The sequence below is a fragment of the Rana temporaria genome, chromosome 1 (genome assembly GCF_905171775.1).
Source record: "Rana temporaria chromosome 1, aRanTem1.1, whole genome shotgun sequence".
Lineage (NCBI taxonomy): Eukaryota > Metazoa > Chordata > Amphibia > Anura > Ranidae > Rana > Rana temporaria.
This window is the reverse complement of record NC_053489.1, coordinates 96122333-96147227: the sequence shown is the minus strand read 5'-3', so window position 1 is coordinate 96147227 and position 24895 is coordinate 96122333. Positions and strand designations below refer to the sequence as shown.

The 24895-nt window shown below is 40.6% G+C and overlaps 1 protein-coding gene across 3 annotated transcripts in view; it reads right to left on the bottom strand.

Annotated features, from left to right (window-relative positions):
* AP3B1 (adaptor related protein complex 3 subunit beta 1) overlaps positions 1–24895 on the bottom strand; it is a 468642-nt gene that overhangs the window by 142116 nt on the left and 301631 nt on the right. For all 3 annotated transcript variants that reach the window (XM_040340812.1, XM_040340820.1, XM_040340803.1), the window contains exons 21-22: positions 10433–10505; positions 3907–4016 (exon numbers count right to left, since the gene is read on the bottom strand). In XM_040340812.1, the coding sequence (XP_040196746.1) occupies positions 3907–4016; positions 10433–10505 (183 nt within the window). The remainder of the gene's footprint in view (positions 1–3906; positions 4017–10432; positions 10506–24895) is intronic.

Sequence of the window (24895 nt, the reverse complement as noted above, 5' to 3'; positions counted from 1 at the left end):
TGTGAAAGGGGCCTTTGTCAAGGAGGTGACCAAGAACCCGATTGACAAAGCGCCAACATTTCTCTGTGGAGAGAGGAGAACCTTCCAGAAGAACAACCATCTCTCTAGCACTCCACCAATCAGGCCTGTATGGTAGAGTTTGCAGACACAAGCCACTCAGTAAAACGCACATAACAGCCCACCTGGTGATTGCCAAAAGGCACTTGTATGACTCTCAAACCATGAGAAACAAAATTCTCTGGTCTGATGAAACAAAGATTGAACTCTCTAGCCTAAATGGCAAGCATTATGTCTGGAGGAAACCAGGCAGCGCTCATCACCTGACCAATACTATCCCTACAGTAAAGCATGGTGGTGGCAACATCATGCTTTGGGATGTTTTTCAGTGTCAGGAACTGGAAGACTAGTCAGTATAGAGGGAAAGATGAATGCAGCAATGTACATTGACACCCTTGATGAAAACCTGCTCCAGAACGCTCCGGGCCTCAGACTGGGGCAAATGTTCATCTTCCAACTGGACAACGACCCTAAGCACACAGCCAAGATAAAGCAGTGGCTATGGAACAACTCTGTGAATGTCCTTGAGTAGCCTAGCCAGAGCCCAGACTGGAACCCGATTGAACATCTCTGGAGATTTCTGAATCTAGCTGTGCACCGACCTTCCCCATCCAACCTGATGACGCATGAGAGGTGCTGCAAAGAAGAATGGGAGAAACTGCCCAAAAATAGATGTGCCAAGCTTGGAGCATCATACGCAAAAAGACTTGAGGCTGTAATTGGTGCCAAAGATGCTTCAACAAAGAATTGAGAAAAAGGCTGTGAATACTTATGTACATGGGATTTATTTTAATTTTTAATAAATTTGCAAAGATTTCAAGCAAACCTCTTTCACATTGTCATTATGGGGTATTGTTTTTAGAATTTTTAGGAAAATAATAAATTTAATCTATTTTTGGAATAAGGCTGTAACATAACAAAATGTGGAAAAAGTAAAGCGCTGTGAAAACTTTGCGGATGCACTGTGTGTGTACAGTCCCTTGCAAAAGTATTCACCACCTTTGCTTATTACCTATTTTGTCACATTGCAGCCTTTAGTTCAATGTCTTTTAATCTGAATTATATGTGATGGATCAGAACACAATAGTCTAAGTTGATGAAGTAAAAATTAGAAAATTAATACATAAAACAATTTTTCAGAAATAAAAAAAACTGATAATTGGCATGTGCGTATGTATTCACCCCCTTTGTTATGAAGCTCATAAAAAGCTCTTGTGCAACCAATTACCTTCAGAAGTCACATAATTAGTGAAATGATGTCCACCTGTCTGCAATCTAAGTGTCACATGATCTGTCATTACATATACACACCTTTTTGAAAGGCCCCAGTGTCTGCAACACCTAAGCAAGAGGCACCGCTAACCAAACACTGCCATGAAAGACCAAGGAGCTCTCCAAACAAGTAAGGGACAATGTTGTTGAGCAGTACAAGTCAGGGTTAGGTTATATAAAAAAAAAAAAAAAAAATCTTTGATTAACCAAATGGAAAGAACATGGCACAACAGCAAACCTGCCAATATACGGCCGCACACCAAAACTCACGGGCCGGGCAAGGAGGGCATTAATCAGAGAGGCAGCACAGAGACCTAAAGTAACTCTGGAGGAGCTTCAGAGTTCCACGGCAGAGACTGGAGTATCTGTACGTAGTACGACAATAAGCAGTACGCTCCATAGAGTTGGGCTTTATGGCAGAGTGGCCAAAAGAGAGCCATTACTTTCAGCAAAAAAAAAAAAAATGGCATGTTTTGAGTTTGTGAAAAAGCATGTGGGAGACTCCCAAAATGTATGGAGGAAAGTGCTCTGGTCTGATGAAACTAAGATTGAATTTTTTGGCTATTATAGAAAATGTTGTCTATGTTTGGCGCAAAACCAACACATCACCCAAAGAACACCATCCCCTCAGTGTAACATGGTGGAAAATGCTATGTCTGGCGCAAAACCAACACATCACCCAAAGAACACCATCCCCTCAGTGAAACATGGTGGTAGCAGCATCATGATGTGGGATGTTTTTCAGCAGTCTGGACTGGGAAACTGGTCAGAGTTGAGGGAAAGATGGATGGTGCTAAAGATGGATATTCTTGAGCAAAACCTGTACCACTCTTTGTGTGATTTGAAGCTAGGACAGAGGTTCACCTTCCAGCAGGACAATGGCCCCAAACACACTGCTAAAGCAACACTTCAGTGGTTTAAGGGGAAACAGGTAAATGTGTTGGAATGGCCTAGTCAAAGGTCAGACCTCAATCCAATAGAAAGTCTGTGGTCAGACTTAAAGATTGCTGTTCACAAGCGCAAACCATCCAACTTGAAGGAGCGGAAGCAGTTTTGCAAGGAGGAATGGGCAAAAATCCCAGTGGTAAGATGTGGCAAGCTCATAGAGACTTATCCAACAGGGACCTGGAGCTGTGATTGCTGCAAAAAGTGGCTCTACAAAGTATTGACTTTAGAGGGGTGAATAGTTATGCACATTGACTTTTTCTGTTATTGTGTCCTATTTGTTGTTTGCTTCACAATAAAATAAAAAACATCTTTGAAGTTGTGGGCATGTTCTGTAAATTAAATGATGCAAATCCTCAAATAATCCAAGTTCATTCCAGGTTGTGAAGCAACAAAACACAAAAAATGCCAAGGGGGTGAATACTTTTGTATGTATATACATCTGCCCTTTGAAGTAAAAATAAAGATATTTAGATATTCAGGTCCTAAAAGGTTCCATTTATACAACAAAGACACTAGAGGTGTAACCATATGCTAAAGAAGAAGTTGACCTTTTGCAGAAAAACAAAAATGCACATTTATTTATTTTCTTCTCCCAAGGTGCATGCAAAGCAGGCTCCTGCAGACACCTACTCCAGCTTTTTTGTCCGTACCAAGGTACGGGCTGTTAGGAAGCTGAAGGAAGTGTCAATGAATTACATGCACACTCATCAGTGCCCACGCGGTTCACTGACACCTACAAGCCGTCTGACGTGGTGGCAGACAGGACTTGTAATTTCCTCACTCACAGATTCCTGTGAATGAATGATGTGGCTGTGCAGGCGGAGCCCCCCACAGCATCATCATGTTAAAAATGTGACAGTGAGTGCAGGAAGAAGATCCCCTGCCCGCTTTTACAGGGGAACAAGTGAAGAGGGTGAGCGGGGCATGAGCTAGATAATGTCACATGGTACACCCTAAATACTGATAAATACATGCAACGTGTTCCAAAGGTGAATGTAGTCTTTAACCCTTGGGTATTCATAAACCACCACAAACATTATATCAAGGCGCTAAACCTTATTTGCCAGTACTAACTGAACTAGTCCCAATAGTCATGCTGCTGTAGAAATCCACTTGAGGGTAGAGGAAGCCAAAAAGTAACACACAAAACAAGGACCTTGATAGTATATATGTTGTCCCAACAACCAACACGGGCACATTAATTCAACACCACCATAAGGGCATTTATAATAAGTCCATAATTGGCACTCGCAGCCAAGTAATTTATAAAGACATCAGCACCATCATCTGGGTCGTTTATTAGGACACATTATGTGTTAGCTTACATATTCATAGCAAACTGTTGCATAAAATACAGGTATCCTCCATTCGTATTTATTACAATACATAGTTAAGCTGGCAAACTGTGTCAAGAGATCCCTCTCTGGTCAGTCCCTACGCTACCAGCAGCATCAGTGTTTGTTAAATTGACATAATTGTTTAGTTTTATCTAGAACCATCTTCAAATGGGGTAGAATACAAAGTCTAATGTTTTGTAAAAGCAAAGTAATGAACTAAAAACATTTATATCTAGTAAATATAAATCCCATGAAAGCCCAAATGAGAAAAACAGCCAAAAAGGTAACTTACATTTAGTACTGGTGATGAGGTAGAAAGGGATAAACCTTGAAGATCGCCTATTAAACTAGGAGAAAGCACTGAAGGTTTGGGAACAGGAACAGAAGTCGATACATCATTAACTAGAAGAGGAGGGTAAAAAAAGAATATTTCAGTATTTTTGTTAATTTTAAAGGTGTAAAACTACAGGTTTAACAAATGTATTTAGAACAGATGAGTACTTTCACTGGGTAAATACCTTATTTTGTTTTTATCATATTTATTTGCTATATAGTTTTTTTTTTTTTTGGGGGGGGGGGGGGGAGGATTTTTATTTTTGTTTAATCAGGAAAAGATGAAAAAAAAAATCTAACCATGTATATTACATACAGTGCATATAAAAAGTCTACACACCCCTGTTAAAATGTTGGGTTTCTGTGATGTAGAAAAATGATAAATAATTTCTGAACTTTTTCCACCTTTAATGTGACCTATAAACTGTACAACTCAATTGTACAACAAACTCATATCTTTTAGGTGGAGGGAAGTAAAACTAAAAAACTAAAATAATATGGTTACATAAGTGTGCACACCCTTAAACAAATACTTTGTTGACGCACCTTTTGATTGTATTACAGCATTCAGTAATTTGTGGGTATGAGTCTATCAGCATGGCACATCATGACTTGGAAATGGTTGCCCACTCTTGGAACACTCCAATTCTGTCAGATTGCGAGGGCATCACCTTTCCACAGACCTCTTCAGATCCTCCTCGGATTTTTAATTGGATTCAGTTCTGGGCTCTGGCTGGGCTATTCCAAAACTTCAATCTTCCTTTGGAGAAGCCATTCTTTTGTTGATTTGGATGTATGCTTTGGGTCGTTGTCATGCTTAAAGATGAAGTTCCTGTTCAGCTTTCTGGTAGAAGCCTGAAGGTTTTGTGCAAATATTGACTGGTATTTGGAACTGTTCATAATTCCCTCTACCTTGACTAAGGCCCCTGTTCCAGCTGAAGAAAAACAGCCCCAAAGCATGATGTTGCCGCCACCATGCTTCACGGTGGTTATGGTGTTCTTTTGGTAATGAGCAGTGTTGTTTTTGCACCAAACATATCTTTTGGACTTATGGACAAAAAGTTCAATCTTGGTTTCATCAGACCATAACACAATTTCCCACATGCTTTAGGGAGACTTCAGATGTGTTTTTGCAAATATTAGCCGGGCTTGGATGTTTTCCTTTGTAAGTAAAGTCTTGCCACTCTACCCCACAGCCCAGACTTATGAAGAATATGGGAGATATGTTGCCACAAGTAACACACAGCCAGTACTTGCTATATATTCCTGCAGCTCCTTTGATGTTGCTGTGGGCCTCTTGGCAGCCTTCCTGGCCAGTTTTCTTTTCATAAATTTTGGGGGGACGTCCAGTTCTTGGTAATGTCATTGGTGTGCCATATTTTTTCCACTTGATGATAACGGTCTTCACTGTGTTCCATGGTATATCTAATGCCTTGGAAACTCTTTGTACACTTCTCCTGATTGATACCTTTTAACAATGAGCCCTCTGCGGACCATGGCTTTTGTTGTAGGATGCAACTAAGAAAATATCAGGAAAAGACCTACTAGAACGGCGGGAACTTTATTTGGGGTTAATCAGAGGCACTTTAAATGATGGCAGGTGTGTACGGACTCCTATTTAACATGGGTTTAAATGTAATTGCTTAACTCTGAACACAGTTACAGCCCCAGTTATAAAAGGGTGTGCACACTTTTGCAACCAAATTTTTTTTAATTTTTACTTCCCCTCCCTAAAAGATGTGAATTCATTTTTCAACTGAGTTGTACAGTTTATAGGTCACAATAAATGTGGAAAAAATTCTGAAACTATTCCTCTTTGTCTCATTTTTTTACATTACAGAAACCCAACATTTAATCGGAGTGTGTAGACTTTTTATATTTACTGTATGTACCCTTGTGTCCAAGTGAGCAAGGTTAAATTGAAAAAAGATGGCTCATTCAGAAGCTACTACATGAAAATACATCCGAAAAGCAGAGAAATCAGATTATATACACTGCATATTCCCAATCTAGTAGTGTTAAGAATTTTGCAGCCCATTCATAAAATGCAGATATCCCACTATGGAGTACTCTCCACTTATTATTCATTTTAATAGCCATCTGCTGGCTTAAGAGCCCTAAAGCCAACAAAGCACCAAGCACAAAAAACATGCATTTCTCTTTTAAGCTTTGACATGGCTGCAATACAACCAAACCACTGTTGTATAATTCATTCATAATCTTATAAAACTTTGTGAACATAAAAAAATTACTTTATATATAACATATGTTAGCTACAAAGAGCATACCAGAGAATGAATTGTGTTTAACAGTCAATCAGTGCACTAATTTTATGGGGAAAATGGGAAACGAACCAAATCAATTTCTACAAAGGAAGGAAAGATGAATACAAAAAAAAAAAAATCTGAAGAAACACCACCACACCAGGACAGTCTGTACTATCAGCTCCCCACTATATTCCGTTTCCCGCTGGTATAGCAATTCAAAGTTACACAAGAATTGCTGCATGACTGGAATGAAATAAATTCTTCTTTGTTTAAAGTACACAGGGATGCTAGCACTTAAGTTTTTCAGATGCTTCTCTTAAAAAGAAATTAAAAAAGCTCTGAAATTGTCACAAAATGCATTTATATTTTTAATTTCCATTTCCAATATTCCATTTTCTATTCTACTGGCCATGAACTTTCTGTAAATGAAAACCTCCAGATTTTTTAGAGAAATGTTTGGGTATTTTCGATTTGAACCATTTTGCAAAAATGTGCAATTAAAAATATACGAATACTTGTTATTTATTAAAACTCCATACAGGTTAAGCTTTTATATTTAATAAGGATTTTAGCAGGAATTTTGTTAAATTAGCTGTGTTTTTATCTGCTACTAATGGTTTTAGTGTATTTTGTGCGAATATATTGGTTTGATAAGCATTTGCACAAATACCACAGGGTCTAAAAAAATCAGTAGTACCTTCATTACATTCTACAGGTCATATGCTTTCAGAAAATATATGCAGACACCCTAGGGAATAAAACGACGGTCATTGAAACGTTTTATCTTGCACGGTATTTGCGCAATCATTTTTCAAACGCCTTTTTTTGGGGAAAAAAATTGTTTCATGAATTAAAAAAATAACAAAACAGTAAAGTTAGCCCAATTTGTTTGTAAAATATGAAAGATTATGTTACACCGAGTAAATAGATACCTAACATGTCACGCTTTAAAATTGCGCACACTCATGGAATGGCGCCAAACTTCGGTACTTAAAAATCTCCATAGGCAACGCTTTGAAAATGTTTACAGGTTACCAGTTTAGATTTACAGAGGAGATCTAGTGCTAGAATTGTTGCTGGCACTCTAACGCATGCGGCGATACCTCACATATGTGGTTTAAACGGCATTTACATATGTCGGCGGGACTTGCGTGTGCGTTCGATTCTGCGCGCGAGCTACCGGGGACAGGGGCGTTAAAAATTTTTTTTAAAAAAAAAAAAATTTTTACACTTTTTTTTATTTTTTATTATCACTTTTATTCCTATTACAAGGAAAGTAAACATCCCTTGTAATAGGAATGTGTGCGCGACAGGTCTTTATGGAGAGATGCAAAATCAATAAGACCCCACATCTCTCCTCCAGGCATGAAAGCATGAAATCGGTGAAAAAACATTCACCGATCTCATGATTACTGTTGCTTAGCAGCCGCAATTGCGGCTTTGTTTACTTACGGGGACCCGGGCGTGACGTCATCACATCGCGCCCGGGTCCTCCGACGGTCATAGAGATGACTGGTGACCATCTGGTCACCAGTCATCTCTATGCTTCCTGCCAGCACCGGACGATTCGTTCTCCGGGCCCCCGATGGCACGGGAGAGCCCGGAGAAGCACCGGATGGCGGCGGGAGGGGGGGGGATGTCCCCTCCCGCCGCCTATAAGAACAATCAAGCGGCGGAATCGCCGCTATGATCGTTCTTATGTTGCACAGAATCGCCGGCAGAAGAGAAGGATATCAGAATGATGCCTCTAGCAACAGGCATCATTTAGATATACCCCCAAAAAGCCCAGGACTTTATATTACGTCCACCCGGGATGGTAGATCCCCTTTGTGGACGTCATATGACAATGGGCTGGTATTGAAGTGGTTACATTTTTGCGTACGTTCGATTTTTCACCATTTTGCAAAAAGGCGCAATGTCATTTTTTTGTCATTTATTAACTCCATACAGGTTAAGCTTTTATATTTAGGAGGGATTTAGCTGGAATTGTGTACAAATTACCTGTGTTTTTTATCTGCCATTCACAATTTTTGTGGATTTTTAGCAAAATTATTATTTTGATAAACATTTGCACAAATATCGTGGGACCTTAGAAATCAGTAGCACCTTCTTTTTCTTCTACTGGTCATGTGCCTTCAGAAAATATATGGTTTAGAATAGATGGTCTTTTACAAACTTTGAAAGCTACAAGTGAAAAATAAAAAGCAAAGTAAAAATTGCAAAAATGGATGGGCCACCTGAGTGTTAAAGCAGGGTTTCTACCTGTGCTCTGCCTTGCTAAACCCATGTACCACGTCCCGCTGCACCCTGTACACTGGATCTGTGCAGAAAAAAGCAACACAAGTTTCATATAAGGAGTTTTTATTTTATTATTTATTCTATTATTTAATGCTATATCCGTGTTCCGCAAGCTGTAGATCTGCCTCCAATGTGAAGAGGTTGAGAACCCCTGCTTTAAACTAATTATAAACCAGCCATTCTCCTACTACAATGCCCTTTTGTGCCATCTGAACTACTGTCATGTTCAAATTCAGCCCTACAAAGAAAGCAAGACAGAAGAAGAGCCTATGAGTGATGTCACGGCTCCTGATCCCAGCTGTTGGGCACTAAGTCGAAGCTGCAAGATCATGTAACTGGGCCAGAATTAGTTAAAAATAGGTATGTATACAGATCTTTTTATACAGATTAGGAAGAAGGAAGGGTGAGGGTACATTTTTTAAAGTAGTTAGACGCCAACTTTCTTCCACTTTACACACAATAAGACCAGGCATATTCTGCAATTTTTCTTTACAAGTAAAAACCCACATTTTTGCTAGAAAATTACTTAGAACCCAAAGAACCCCCAAACGGTATATATATATATATATATATATATATATATATATATATATATATATATATATATATATTTTTTTTTTTTTTTTTTTAAGCAGAGACCCTAGAGAATAAAATGGAATTTATTGAAATTTTTATGTCCCATGATATTTGTGCAGCGTTTTTTTCAGATGCAATTCTGTTTTGTAAAAAATCCACGTTAATGAATTTTAATGCAAAGAACAACAAAAAAACAAACAAACATATAACCCATTTTTTTTTATAATTATAAAAGATAATGTTACGCCGAGTAATTAAATATGCAACATGGCACGATTTAAAAATGCACACGTTCATCGAATGGCGACCCAATACAATACTTAAAAATCTCCACAGATTTTTTTTTTTGGGGGGCGACGACGATGACCGTTTTAGAGGGTTCCAGCTCCCACTTCCTCCCGGGGCTCCGCTGCGCCGGAAAGAAGTTCACCTCTCACCCCTCCCTCTCGACAATCATCTGGGATACATCACAGGTCCGGGTCGTGGCGCGGTACGTGCACGGCTGGGCACCCACAGTCACGATGGGGAGACGAGCTGGGATTTCATACACCCTCAACGATTGAACCTGGGACAGGTGATTGTCCGATTAATACAAGTCAGCAGCTACACTTATATGGGTGGAACTCTGCTTTAAGCTGCACTATAATAAATGATTGCTCTTGGGTTAAGTACCACTTTAAGGAGGTCCACAGTGCACCCTACAAAGAAAGGATAAGTGATAATAAAAATCACTAGAGATGGATGAAAAAAAAGCATTTTTCCTGTCCTGTATTTAATGCAAGGACAGAAAGATATGGCACTGCACCCTGCTGATATGGCCAAGGTAAAAAGGCCAGAAAACAAAAAGGTAATAACAGCAGCATGGGATGACCCACTTTAATGCAAAAACAGCATCTCTAAACCAATTGGTACATTCCCATACCCATCACTATTTTGAAGCTGACAAGAGTAATATGAAATATTAAAAGGAAATAAAGAAGAGGAGATAAAAACACAAAGATATATTAGGCTCCTTTTTCACACTTGTGTAATTTAGAATAGGACTCGTGAAACCCAAATTCGCAGGACATGTGACATGCCAAGCATCTCTAGGAGAGGCGTTCCAATTGGTACTAGTGAATTTAGAAAAGTTTTCTGTACTACTTTGACACAACTGACACTAAAAATCGTTCAACTTTAGAGTCAGCTAGTGTGAAAGAAGCCTTGTAAATATTGGACAGACTGTAGAAATATAGTTACTGCTAGCTGAAATAATGTTCATGACAAATTTTTAACTACAGTATATTTAAATGGCATGTTTGATGCTCAGCAATCTATGGGATTATTATATTTAACAATACTTACAGTCGTCTAGGTCTAGCAGTGAAACATCTTTTTGAGGTGGTTCCTTTGGTTTGACAGGCTTACTTTTCGTTTTCTGTAGAGAGACAGAACACTTCTGTTACATCATGCAATATCAAGTAAATATGATGTCTGGAGTTTATATATGTGTGTATATCTATGTGCGGTCATATATACAGTGCAGATTTGTGAAGTTATACCTTGGATATCTCATCTTACAGTGGAGTATATAAAGCGCAATTACAGCCCAAAATTAGTTTTTCGGTTTAGATAAAATTGAAACCTTTTCCACTTCGTCGGTTTTGGATTTTTGTCTGTGAGGATATGTTTGCCAGCATGACAGCAAAGCATAGATGGAAAATAAAATACAAAAACTTTTGCGCGCAGCTTTAAAAACAATTCCAATAAACAAGTAAGCTGCAACACAAACAGTGACCAACTTTGTACAATATTATAAATATGAAAAGGGATATAAATATGAACTTTCATATTTATATAAAGGCAGTCCCCAGATTACAAGCAAGATAGGGTCTGTAGGTTTGTTCTTAACTTAAGGATCAGAAGGATTTGCCCCCTTAATGACCAGGCCTAGCAAACGTGTGTGCGTTTGCATACACCAGAACACATGGTATTGCAGTACCATGCAATTTGGTGTGGCGCGATTTTATAGATCATGCAAGCCCCTTTTTTGTGTGCTTTTTACATGCATAGAGCAGTCCATTGAAATAGGAGATGCACAGGAACATGCAAAAAAGCGTGCAAGCTCAGATACACCTTGTTGTGTTAACAAAACCCTCTGACTTGTGTGCCCCAAGATTATTCAAACTTACAATGTCTTGTTTGAAAAATGCTCTAACTGCTTCATCTTTAGGACAGCTTGCTCTGTTGAAAAACAACAGACTTACTGTCAGGATCACCGGGTAAAAATAAAAAAGAAAGCAAGCCTAAGACCTCACGCATACGGAGCGTTTGCTCAGCTTCCCTGAACACCTTTTCCCCAGCAGGAAAAATTATGCTTAAAAACACACCTAAAGCTGAATTTTGCATGTGTTTAGGTGTGTAAAGCGTTTGATCATCAATGGATTCCATTGGCCAGAATATTTAGTTTTTCTGGCCATTGGCATGAACACTCAAGCGCTACATGAATCTAGTGTTTAGGTGGTGTGGCTGAGCGTTGCCCTGTCAGGGTCTAGAAGGAGGTTGTGACCAAGAATTCTCAACCAGACAAGTTGACTGGCTCCAGGGAGCTTGTAACATGAAGAGGAAACTGGCATTTCAGTTTCCTCCTTTCTTAGAAAGGTTCACTTTGGGACTTGGAGCCCGGGGATTTCTGAGAGATCCAGGTGGGATGAAATCCCCAGTCCTGGGTCTGATTTTGAAAACAGCCAGCATACTGATTGGTCAGGTGTGTGCTGGGCTTTTTAGTAGCAACATGACCATAGTTCTGGGCTCCACCCTGGCAGATAGGAAGTCTGAGTACCAGGAGACAGGAGGGCTCCAAGACGCTGCTAGCTATATGCACCAAGGTGGTCGGTGAAACAGTCTGTACGAGACAGATAAGGGCCTGGAGTGTAAGGCCAGAGCAGCAGTGCTGCAAGTGAGAGCCAACTAGGCTGAATGTCGTTTCTTGAAGGAAAAAGTTATGCTGAAACCCCTGCAAGGGAAACCTATGTTTGTTGAACTTGTTTTTTAATAAAAATGGGCAAACAAAGCCCTTAAAAAAGAAGAACCAGCTAGTGGCGGTGTCCTTAAAGCCCTTCACATTTTTTCTGCCCCAACGCTCCTCTCCTCAACGTGCTGGTGATAGTTTTTATTCACTCCCTGGCATCTTAAATGTGGGAATCTGGCTGTGACACATCGCATACGCGAGCTAGGCTGCGCATTGTGAATGGTCCTGCAGTCTTTTGGAATCTAATATTAGTCCCAGATGAACGTGGGAAGGGAGAGGGGAACTTCTGGTTGGATTGCCTGAGGGAATTGAGCAGGAGTGGATGCGGGTACCTGTAAAAAACAGGTACCCCCCCCGCCTCAAAAAACAAAAGTGCCATTTGAAAAACAGGGGGAAGGCCTTAAATCTGAACTTCCTTTTTGTGTGGAGCTCCGCTTTAAGTACATCCTACCAGTCTACAAACTAAAAATAAAAAAAGTATTTTCAAATGTAATTTCTACACAGGACTAATATTTATGAAGAAATAAAGTTTAATAATTTTTGTTTAACCAAACAATAAACTTGTACAATAATCTGTACTTTTCCCCATCTCCGCCACAAACAATATTATACAATGCTATAACAGAACAATATAGGATTCTGTCATGCAGCGAGGAACACTGCATGTGGCTAGAACACACAAGAACAGTTCCGAAAACATCAGCAGTAGAATCTAAAAAGGAGATGCTGCATGTGATAAGATTAGAAGCAAGATGTAATGTAACTTGTGGGAACACTACCAAACATGCTTTCCATACCAAATATATATATAGCAAAATGGATCCCCCAAAAAAATCTCAACTTGGGAGTAGGAAAATGCATAATTGGCAATGTATATCTAGGATTCATGTGTGCTTATGTGTAGGGAAAAAAAAATGTGTGTAAATCTGAAACAGTAATTCTATACAGTCAACTAAGTAAGCCAAGAAATGAAATGCACCACAGAATTATTGTATGTCAAGTCTCATCCAATAATACAGAATTGTTTTCACCATAATAATTTCTCTTTTAAATCCCTTCAATAGGCCGATGTTCATTTCCCTGCAGAAGACAGTGTGGGTCTCACAGAAGATGTGATGGGGACATTGCATCTAGATTCCCCCATTTACAATTCATCTTGTTAATAGAGACAGAAGCTGGATAAAAGCATATAGTAGATGAAGCAGGAGATTGAGGATTTCTCTTGTGCTATGCATTATTCATAGCTTCTGACTGCAAAGTGTAGAAAATGAGAATTTCACACAGTGCCAAGAGCCACAGAGACACGTGAAAAAGGCACATGAATTGCCGTTTACTGGCTGGATTTTACCTTGCCTTCCAAAATATTTATGTGTTCAGCATCATTCAAAACTCACATGCTCTGACTGATCACCGACCGCCACCTTGGATTGCCTCTTAAAAAGTTATCAGCCAGAAATATAGTTTAGCTATTTAAGACATGATAATGGCACTTCCTGAAAGTGCTGCTCGGAGGGAAAGGACTATGAATATTTATATTTGTTTAGGTTGCGGCTCTGCATTCCTCCAAAAGTTTGAGCTTTCTGCTATGTCAGATTTTTTTTCTCTCATATAGATTTTAAATAATTATCATTATTAAGGTACTTATATAGCGCTCTCAATTTACTCAGCGCTTAACATATACATTGTACATTCACATCAGTTAGGCTGGGTTCACACTACGGTTTTCCCGTCCGTCAGCCGCATACGATTTATATGAAAAACCGTATGCGGCTGAAACGGACGGGAACGTATGGAACCGCACATATGTGCGTTTTCCATTGACGTTAATGTTAAAGGAAAATGTATGCGTTTGCCATACTGTTTTAAAAACGGCCGCAAAACCGTGGTTGAACACGGTTTTGCGTACGTTTAAAAAACGTTTTGCCAGCAAATCGTACGCACCCGGATGCATCTAAATGCATACGATTTGCAATGCATTGTCTATCTATACGTTTTCCCGTCCGGGCCCGTACGTTTTCAATACTGAAATCGTATGCGGCTGACGGACGGGAAAACCGTAGTGTGAACCCAGCCTTATAAATGACATAATTTGCACTGCATGTGCTAAAAAAACAAGTTTGCACTGATAAAAAGAAACTGGCTACTAAAGTATTATTCAAGTCCACATAAACAGCTACTACTTTTTTTTAACTTCAATACTTTTTTTTTATTGTTTCCATACAAATACAAAGAAAAATTTACAAATCCATTTTTTTCCATTCTTAGTGCGTTTTATATGCATACAAGCGAATAGTTACAAACATTAAAAGTGTCCATTCGTTCCATTCCCCCCTCCCTCCCCTCCCTCCCTCCTATCTTACTTTAAAGTGCATACACGTTTTTAGTTCTATTCTTTCCCTTAGATTATTGCCCATTTTTCCTTAATTTAAAGTGAGCGACCTATTTTACCTAACCACTGTTCCCATATTGCTTTAAATTTTTTGAGGTTGCCCCTTCTAATCCAAGTTGCCCTTTCCTTCCCAATTGTGCTATTAATTACATTAAACCATTCCTCTATTGTGGGTGGATTTTGTGCTTGCCATTTTAGTGCTATTAGTTTCCTTGCCTGGAACAGGCATCTTATAACTGCTTCTAATGTATCCCTCTGCCCCATTCCTTCCTCAATACATCCTAATAGGCAGACCCTAGCTTCAAGTTCCAGAGTGGTGCCGAAAGTTGCATTTATAATATCCAGGATTCCAACCCAGTACCTATGCAACTTTGGGCATTTCCACATCATGTGGATGAGGTCCCCTGTATCTTGGCATCTGGGACATTTGTCATCCAACTTCCATCCAAATCCATATAATTTCTTTGGAGTATAGTAGACCCTGTGTAGGAGAAATAAATGGGAGACCCGTTGTGACGGGGCTAATGAGACCCTTATCCCCAGTTCCAGTATCCTATCCCATTGGTCATTCGTTAAAGGTCCAATATCCTCCTCCCACCTTTGTTTATTCTTGCTCAACTTCTCTTTTCCTATCAACTGATCACTAATCTGTTCATATAATTCTGAGATAAGACCTTTCAGAACCCCCGTCTTAATTAGTCTTTGGAAATGCGTGAGCTTTTGCCAGCTTACCGGCTGTAATTTAAATTGGGCTTGTAGTGCGTGTCTCACCTGTAAATAAGTAAAAAACATGGAGTTTGGAATGCTAAATTCACTGCTTAACTCTGAGAATAGTTTTAATGTACAACCTGTATACAGTTGTGCCACTCTGGTTATCCCCCGTTTCTCCCATTCTTTTAGTTTCCCCATGGCCAAAATGTCTTTTAAATTATTGTTATCCCATAGTGGGGAATATTCTGTTAATCCTTTATAACCCAGAGCTAATTTTGCTGCTTGCCATATCCTCATCACCATCTTTACTGTTGGATTCTTCACCGAGAAGGAATTGGCTTCTAAGGTCTCTATTACAGATCTATGAGGAGACCCACTTAGTATCATTTTCCCGCTCGCGTTTCCTCCACCCTCTATACTACACCCCCCCAAATGCTGCAACTGTGCCGCCAAATAATAACTATAAGGATGTGGGACCGCCAGCCCTCCTCTGTTTGTTGGTAGTTGCAACGTTCGGAGACTGATCCTTGCTTTACCCTTTTTCCAGATTAGGGTCCTAAAGAGGGTCTCTATCTTTTTAAACCATTGGTTATCAATCCATACTGGGGAGTTGTGGAGCACATAGAGCAATTGTGGCATCCATATCATTTTAATTAAATTACTGCGGCCAGCAACCGACAGTGGCAAATGTCCCCATATCTCCGCTTTACGTTTGAATTTACCCAGAAGTGGCACTAGATTATCATTCACATACTGTTCTGGGTTACCACTATGCCTAGGTACTCCATCTTCTCCCCAGTTTTTAATTGAGGGATTCCTATTCCATCCATATTATTTGCCGGGTCCACTAACAAGAGTGTTGACTTTTCCCAGTTTATCACTAAACCCGAGAATCGTCCGAACGCTTCTACTGTTTGAACTGCAGTTTTAAGGGAGGTTGTAGAGTTGCCTAGAAAGAGAAGGATATCGTCCGCATACAGTGCGACTTTTTCCTCCTCTACTCCTCTCTGAAACCCCTGTATTTCCTGTGTTGCTCTAATAGCAATCGCCAAAGGCTCAATTGCCAGGGCAAAGAGGAGGGGGGACAATGGACATCCCTGTCGCGTTCCCCTTTCCAGTTCAAACGACTGTGAAACTTCATTATTTATTTTTATTTTGGCCCTTGGGGAATTATACAGTAGCTTTATCCATTCAATAAGGGATGGACCAAACCCAAACTTCTCCAGAGCATGCCAGAGATATTCCCACTCCAGACTATCAAAGGCTTTGGTGGCATCCAATGATAGAATAGACCTATCTCCCATATTCTCCGCTGGAGTCTGTAGGTTTAGGTACAACCTTCTTATATTTATACTCGTAGACCGATTTGGAATAAATCCAGATTGGTCTGGATGTATTAGTTTCTGTATATATTTGTTTATTCTCGTTGCCAATACTTTAGACAATATTTTTACATCTGAGCAAAGCAAAGATATGGGTCTATAGGATGATGTATCTAATTGATCCTTCCCTTCCTTCTGGAGCACTATAATAATTGCTTCCATCATTGAGGGGGGTAGCCTTCCTCCTTCTTTCGCCCAATTCAGCGTTTTTAATAGTTCAGGGAGCAGCACCTCACCATATTGCTTATAAATCTCCGCTGGCAGGCCGTCTGGCCCTGGGGACTTTTGATTAGAGAATCCTTTGACTGCCTGTTGTAGTTCCATTAATGTAATTGGGGATTCCATGACATTTCTGTCCTCCTCTGAAAGAGATGGGATTTCTATTCCTTTAAAAAATTCTTCCATCTGCCCTTTAGCTTCCCCCTTTTTTGAACTATATAAATCTTTATAGTAAGCTGCAAACGTATCCACTATTACAGATGTTTCAGATGATATCCCACCTCCTACCATCCTAACTGCTGGAACATTAGAGGGTGCCATATTAGTTTTTGCTAGGAGGGCCAGAGTATGGCCCACACTTTCCCCCTCCGAAAAAGCACTCTGCTCCTGAAATAGACGCTTGTTTTCAACTTTCTTATTAACCACTAACTTATATTCCTGTTGCTTCTCCAGCCATAGTTGCTGTTTAGACAATGTTGGATTTTCCACATATTGCTTTTCAGCCTCTAGGACCTCTTCCCTGATTTTCTCCTCCCATTCCCTTGAGTTCCTCTTAATCTTAGCTACCTGCTGGATCAATATACCCCTGAGGAATGCCTTTAAGGCGTCCCACACCACTCCCTCTGGCGCTGTCCCCATGTTAAAGTCCAGAAATTCCCTCAATCTAATACTAATTTCTTCTGGCTTCCCCATCACTTCTAACCAGAAGGGACTTATTTTCCAATTACTTAGGGGACATTTCTTCCCTGTATTTAGTGACAGCACCAGAGGGGAGTGATCAGAAACCCCTCTTGGGTAGTATGATATTTTACTAACTACTTGTAAACATGCACCATTTCCCAGGGCCATATCTATTCTTGATAATGTGGAATATGTACTTGAAAAACAGGAATACTGCCGCAGATCTGGATGTTTCACCCTCCAAATGTCCCACCACCCAACCTCTTTCAGAAATTGATTTAGATGCCCCTCCCCTTCCCCTCGGCTCCGTGCCCCTGGTGGAAATCTATCCATCGTTCTATTTAGCACATTATTTAAATCTCCAACCACTAATACCGGAATATTTACTTTATTTACCACAAATTCCATCAATTTATATAAAACCTCCATCTTAAAGGGAGGAGGTATATAAATATTGGCCAGTACATACGGTACGTTTTCTATCAAACAGTGCAAAAAAATATAGCGGCCCAATTCATCTATTTTTGCCTCCATGCATACAAATGGTACGCCAGTTTTTATCACTATGCTCACTCCTCTAGAGTAGGAGGTGTAGACAGAGTGGTACTGGCTTTGATATTTTCTTTTGTTAACCAATCTTAACTTTGTTTCTTTAGTCAAATGGGTCTCTTGAATACATATCACCTCTACCCCATACCACTCCAGGGTAGTGAAAACTGCAGCTTTTTTCACTGGGTCCCCCACCCCCCGGACATTCCAGGAGCCTATATTTATCATTTTAGGTCTCATACCCAACCAAAGATATCAATCTAAAACCGGCCCTTAACATCAAAAGGTAAGAAAAAGAAAAAAAAATTATATACCATTTTTAAAACTACCCAGGAAGAGAGAAAAAAGAAAGAAGCATTTGAGTGTGTATTCAAATGCAATTCCTTCCCTTGTGCTAAATGAGTATAACGTGATACTTGTGCTATAATATAATTTAATTTACCCCCCCCCTCCTCCCCTCCCCCCCGCCCCCCTTCCACCCCTCCCCCCTTGCCTATCAAGGCCAACCCTTAGGGCTGTACATGTGACCTCTATCTTCCATCCCTCCCTTACATTACCCATATCTGTCGTGATCCTGCGCAACCACCTCCCCAACACTCGCTCAAAAAAAAATAAAATAAATAAAAAAAAATAAAAAAAAAATTATGTGTGAAAAAATATATATTCCTTTTCTTCCCCTCCCACTACCCCCTACCCCATTGTATATCTATCCATATCCTAACTTCTATTTTTAGTATTAATTTTTATTATGTGTTTGAAGTGCATTTGCTTTACTATTCTTTTCTTCCTTAGTATTTCAAAACATAATTCCTCCTTATTTCAAACCCCCCCCCCAAAAAAAAAAAAAAGAAAAAAAAAGGGGAACCCCCCCCCCCCCATTACATTCCAAATTTATAGCCCTTATTCAGTCTACTCCATAGTATCCAGTCCATCAGCTTGTAGTTTCCTGTGCTTTATTCTGTTCCAGCCACTGTGCTGCTTTTCCTGGTGTATCAAAAAATTGAGGACCCTCTACTGTCATTATTCTTAAACGTGCTGGATACAATAGCGCATATTTAATTTTGTTCTTTAACAGGTTACGTTTGATAGGCGTAAACTCCGCCCTACGTTTGCTGAGTTCTGGAGAAAAATCTGGGAATAATGAAATCCTTGAGCCATTGAAAAAAATGTCTCCCTTTTCTCTTGCTTTTTGCAGTGCTGCGGTTTTATCAGTAAAATTAAGAAGCTTCAGGAGTAATGGCCGAGGATGTCCATCCCTGAGGTGCGCTCTGAACGGGACTCTATGGGCCCTTTCTATTACAAAAAGTGGTGAAAAGGCATCCTCCCCAAAAATATCTCTAAACCATCCTTCACAGAACTTTATGGGGTCAGTACCCTCACTATGTTCTGGGAGGCCCACCACCCGAATATTATTTCTGCGTAGCCTGTTTTCAATTTCATCAAGTTTAGATGCCTGCCATCCATTTTGTTCCTTTAATTCTTGCATCTGTTGTTTTAATATATACACCTCATCCTCTACTTGACTCACTCTCTCTTCTGCTGATGTAATCCTCTGTACAGTCTTTTGTAGTTCCTGGCCCATTATCCCTAATTCTACCTTTATTTCTTGTATCTGGTTGGTCAAATTGTTCAATGACCCCCTGCATGCATTTATGGCGCTTAATATCTCCTTTAGTGTTGGCTCTTCTTGGCTCTTCCGCCTGGGGTCATCTGCTATATTTACTAAGGGAGCTTCTACCAAAGTTTTTGCTGATGCCGTTGCACCCCCTCCTTGGGGCTCCACCACAGGGTTTTTTTTTACTTTGGGAGCCGATGAACCTTGTCCGCCACTTTTCCTGTCCATTGCAGCCCCGGTCTGATTTTTACCCTGTGTTTGTGAATGCTGTGCCGCTTTTGCAGGTGATTTTACTAAGGTATGTGTACTCTGTTCCAGTTTAGCTGCTACCGCTGCTGCAGCCGCCTGCACGGCCTTCTCTTTATCTTTCGCCGCTCTTGTTATTTGGGGGCACCCACTCTCCTGGTTGGATTGTCCTTTTTTTATAGCTGCTGCCATTATAACCTATCCAGAGAGAAGTAGGGGTCTTTTGAAGTTCTAGAGTATTTTATATTGGTCTCGGAGGCACAGCAGTTTAGTGAACCTCTCAAAATCTATGTACCCCCTGTTTTCGCTACTATATTTCACTGGCCCAGGTCCTCATATACTTTCAAAGTCTCACTTATGGACATACAGTGAAGAATTGTTAAATATATAACGGTAGAAAAATATGAGCTTTAACTGTCCTTATGGGCTGCAACTAACAGGCATGCAAAATATTCATTCCAGTAAATGTAAATGTATCAGCAACGGGTTTTTTTTTTTTTTCAAAGCACCCAATCAGCTCAGCGGAGCAACCGTGAAGAGGAGAGGTATGGAGAGGGGATACATACAGCTGCTCGCCTGCGCTTTCCTGCTCCACCCTCCAATCACACCGTATTACGCTGTTTCGATCCGCATGGGGAAAGAATCCCTATACCTATGCGGCAGGGGGGGAAGGCTGGAGCAAGGAGCAAGATAGTTGGGATTCACCTGATTTTATCAACAAAGGATACGAGCCAATATCCTTAATTAAGCAGCTCTCTCTCTCCTACTTCCGTAGGCTATGAGAGAAGGGAATAAGGTGGATAAGGGGATAAAGTGCAGTATGCAATGTGCAGAGATCAAACCTTTGTGCGAATTCTAATTTACATCTTTGCACATTTATTTCAATTAATTGCCCCAGTCATTCAAAACTCTCTGGTTGACAGTCCAAGGAAAGCAAGCCGGCTCCTTAATTTCCCCTTTCACTTTAGTGGGTGATATTCCATCGCTTAAGAGTCACAGTTTTATCTGCGCCCCCACCAAAAACACTGTTCATGTGCTTTGAAATGTTTTTTTTTTTTTTTTTTCCCACACGCTGCCCCTGCCAGGGGGGGGATCTACTCAGTTTACTGATCCCAAAAGAGCCATCCCACTGCGCCACTGTTGCCAGATAGTAGTGTGTTTTAAATTAAATTAAATTTTACTGTCCAGATCTCCTCCTTATAACACACAGACTGCTCCAATTTTTATGCAGGATCACTTAGGGGTTACCTCCACCAGTCCAGTCCCCCCGGAGAGCTTCCAGCCTGGCTGCAGTCGTTCCTCACACACACCGCCGCTCACCTCTCCACACTACTCTGCGCCGCTGATCACCTGATCTCCCAGCTGAGTGGTCCGGGCGAATCGGCTTCAGGCGCCGCACGAGGGGGGAGTATCCAGCTGGATCCCAACGGCTCCACGGTCAGCTCCCCAGTCAGCTGCCACGATGTCCACGGTAAGGTAAGCCGTCTGCAAAGCTGTACTGTGCAGTGTGCGATTGGCGCTGCGCGGCCATTTGGTAATTGATTCCCATACAGGGGGGAGGAATTGGAGCGAGGCGGCTAGGGGATCACACAGGCTTCATCACTCCTCACTCCTCACACACTCGCATCTTCCACATCCGGTCACGCCCCGCCTCCGCCTTTCTGTGCCGGCGCAAACAGCTACTACTTGATGTTACAATATTACGTGATAAAAGCTACTGCGCAATAGCAATGCATCTTCCTATTAGAGTGAATGCACAGGTAAATTTTTATATATATATATATATATATATATATATATATATATATATATATATATATATATATATATATATATAAAAGTAAAAAATACTGAATTATTATCTATTTTTGTTTATAGCGCATAAAATAAAAACCGCAGAGGTGAACAAACACCACCAAAAGAAAGCTCTATTTGTGGGGAAAAAACGACGCCAATTTTGTTTGAAAGCCATGTCGCACAACCGTGCAATTGTCAGTTAAAGCGACCCAGTGGCGAATCGCAAAAAGGGGCCAGGTCCTTTACCTGCATAATAATCTGGGTCTTAAGTGGTTAAATATGTCATACTTACCTCCGGTGTGCAGTTGGTTTTGCACAGAGTGGCCCCAATCCTCCTGGGGTCCCTCAGCAGCGCTGGTGGCTCCTCCTCTTCTCAAGTGTCCCGTCAGAGAAGCGATCTCCTTTGGAACACCAGTGCGGGCATGCTCCCATGTCCTGCTTCTGTGTCTATTGACACAGAAAGCAGGACTCGGCCCCACTTCCTAAATCATTGGATTTGATTAAAAGCAGTGGGAGCCAATGGCTGTGCTGCTATCAATCTACCCAATCAGGACACAAGACACCGGCCGAAGCTGGTGTGCTTGTTCCGGTTGTGGGAAATACAGGGCTCAGATAAGTATAACGGGGGCTCAGGGGAGTGGCTGCTGAGTGACAGAAGGTTTTCTACCTTAATGCATAGAATGCATTACGTTGAAAAACTTTGAGGGTTTACAATCCCTTTAAGTATCTTCATCGGCCCACCTTGCTATAATGATAGTCTTGGCCTACATTTAGGCTACTTTCACACTGAGGCACTTTGCAGGCGCTATAGAGCTAAAAATAGTGCTGGACTCATAAAAAAGTCCTGCTAGCCGCATCTTTGAGGCGAGGTAGGAGCGTGGTATACACCGTTCCTAAAGCATCCCTGCCCATTAAAATCAATGGGCAGGGCCGCCGAACTGCTGGCAAAGCGCCGCTGCAGCAGTGATTTGCGGGCGATTCTAACACTTTTTCAGATACTAGTGGGGGTTAAAAGCGCCCTGCTAGCGGCCGAATAGCGCCTCAAAAACGACCATAAAGCGCCGCTAAAAATAGCTCAGCACCCTTAGTGTGAAAGTAGCCTTAAATAAAACAGAGGGCATCACAAGCTGATGTTTTGCAACTGTCTAGACACATTGATAAAGTATGGTGTCAGGCAGTTCATATGCCATAGTTCTTTTCAGTCAGGTTTTCATCTATGCTTTGTAAAAACATGCACATCACCACACAGCATGTGTAAGTGCTTGCAGAGTGCCTAAACAAATGGTACATACTATCATGCTTTGCCTTCCAAAAAAGGGTCAGTTTACAGAGCATATTAACACACTGCACAGGTGTGAAATTAGCCTTAAACCTCTTCTAAACCTACTCTATCTTTATCATTACTTCCATAAAAAAAAAAGTTTAAACATCTGCTTTGCGAAAGCAAAATTTGTTCTGAAAAGATGCTTGATTTGGTAAAAAAAAGAATTCTATGCTGCCGTGCATAATCACAAATAAAATAACTCCAAAACAGGGAGACTGCAGTTCTTGTAACAGTAATGACTTCACTGGTCTAGAAACAGCACAATGGCTCACTGCCTTGGGTTAGACTATAACAGCAAAATCTGCACACCATAACACTGGACTGTAATCTTCACTGGAGCAGTGAATGATGCGAATGGTTCTTTAACCTCTGTAAAGTTTTGCAGGAAATGCTGCTGTATGATTTTTAGGGGGAAATTAATAGTCACAGCATAGGTTTTAATTTTACAACATTGGCATTGTAATTTGGCATTATTTTTCACAATCTTGTATAAGATTACCTGAAAAATCTCCACTTATGTTGTGAGTACTGCCTGTCTGCTGGTCACCTCTTAAGAACCTTCTAGATTGAGAGGAGGTATCAGCACCACTGTAATGCATAAGGGAAACTCTGAATTTGGTGACACAGCAGTGCATATAAATGTTCATAAATCAAAAAATGAAAAAAAGTGAAGACACCCATGTGAAGGTACAGTAGAAAAAACACTGGCCACTAGTTTGTGCAATCCACCACCAGAGAGTAAAATGGACACGCGTACCAGGAATTGTGGCCTCATATACTGGTTTGTAATACATCGTCAACCAAGCATATGTGAGGTAACACCTCAACCTTGTCTTGCTGTATCGGACAGATGGTCTGTATACACCAAGTCACTGGTTGAATGAGGAGGTTCCACTTTAAGAGCCCTTTCACACTGAGCCTTGGACATCGGTAAAGTGCTGCGGGGTGCTTTTACCACTCTGCTCCTCCACCACCCCAAACATGCGGCTTGCAGGACTTTTCAGAATGGGTTTTCACACTGGGGTTGCATTTTTCAGGCGTTATTTTTAGCCATATAGCACCTGAAAAACACCCTATTGTGAAAGGGGTCTAACCGAACAAATTCACAACGAACCGCAAACATCAGAAAGGACATGTTCGGGAACGGCCTTCCTTTCGGATGTCAGCTGTTCATTGGGAATTTGTTGGTTAAAGTGGAACATCCTCATTCAACCAGTGACTTGGTGTATACAGACGATCAATCCGATACAGCAAGACAAGGTTGAGGTGTTACCTCACATATGCTTGGTTAACTAATTACAAACCAGTATATAAAGGCCACAATTTCTGGTAAGCGTGTCCATTTTACTCTTAGGTGATGGATTGCACAAACCAGTGGCCAGTGTTTTTTCTACTGTACCTTTACACGCAAGGATTTTAACTTTTTTTTATTCATTTTTGATTTATGAACATTTATTTTGGAGTTTTTGAACTTTAATCATTCGTTGGCCAAGACCATACAGCAATTTAACAGGACAAGTGAAATAAGGTTATTGCGCAAAATGTATAAAACACTTAATATTGTGATCAAAAGTATAAATAGTGCAGAGTGATAAAGGTAACCAAAAATACATCAAATAATATATTAAATAATATAAGGACAAATAGTAAAGTCCATAAGTGAAGTGGCAGCGAACACTGCCAAAGAGAAGAATAGATGTTCACCAATCCCAGAGAGGAATAGGAAACTGCACCAAAGGACTTCAATCTGGTCTCCCAGAACTCTCACCTCACCAATGGATCAAATCAGCAGTATAATATAAGATGTATACACATGTATACGCTATTCCACACACAGACTTCCTTGGTGTCTCACGTTCTGATAGCCACAGCCTTAACCCACAG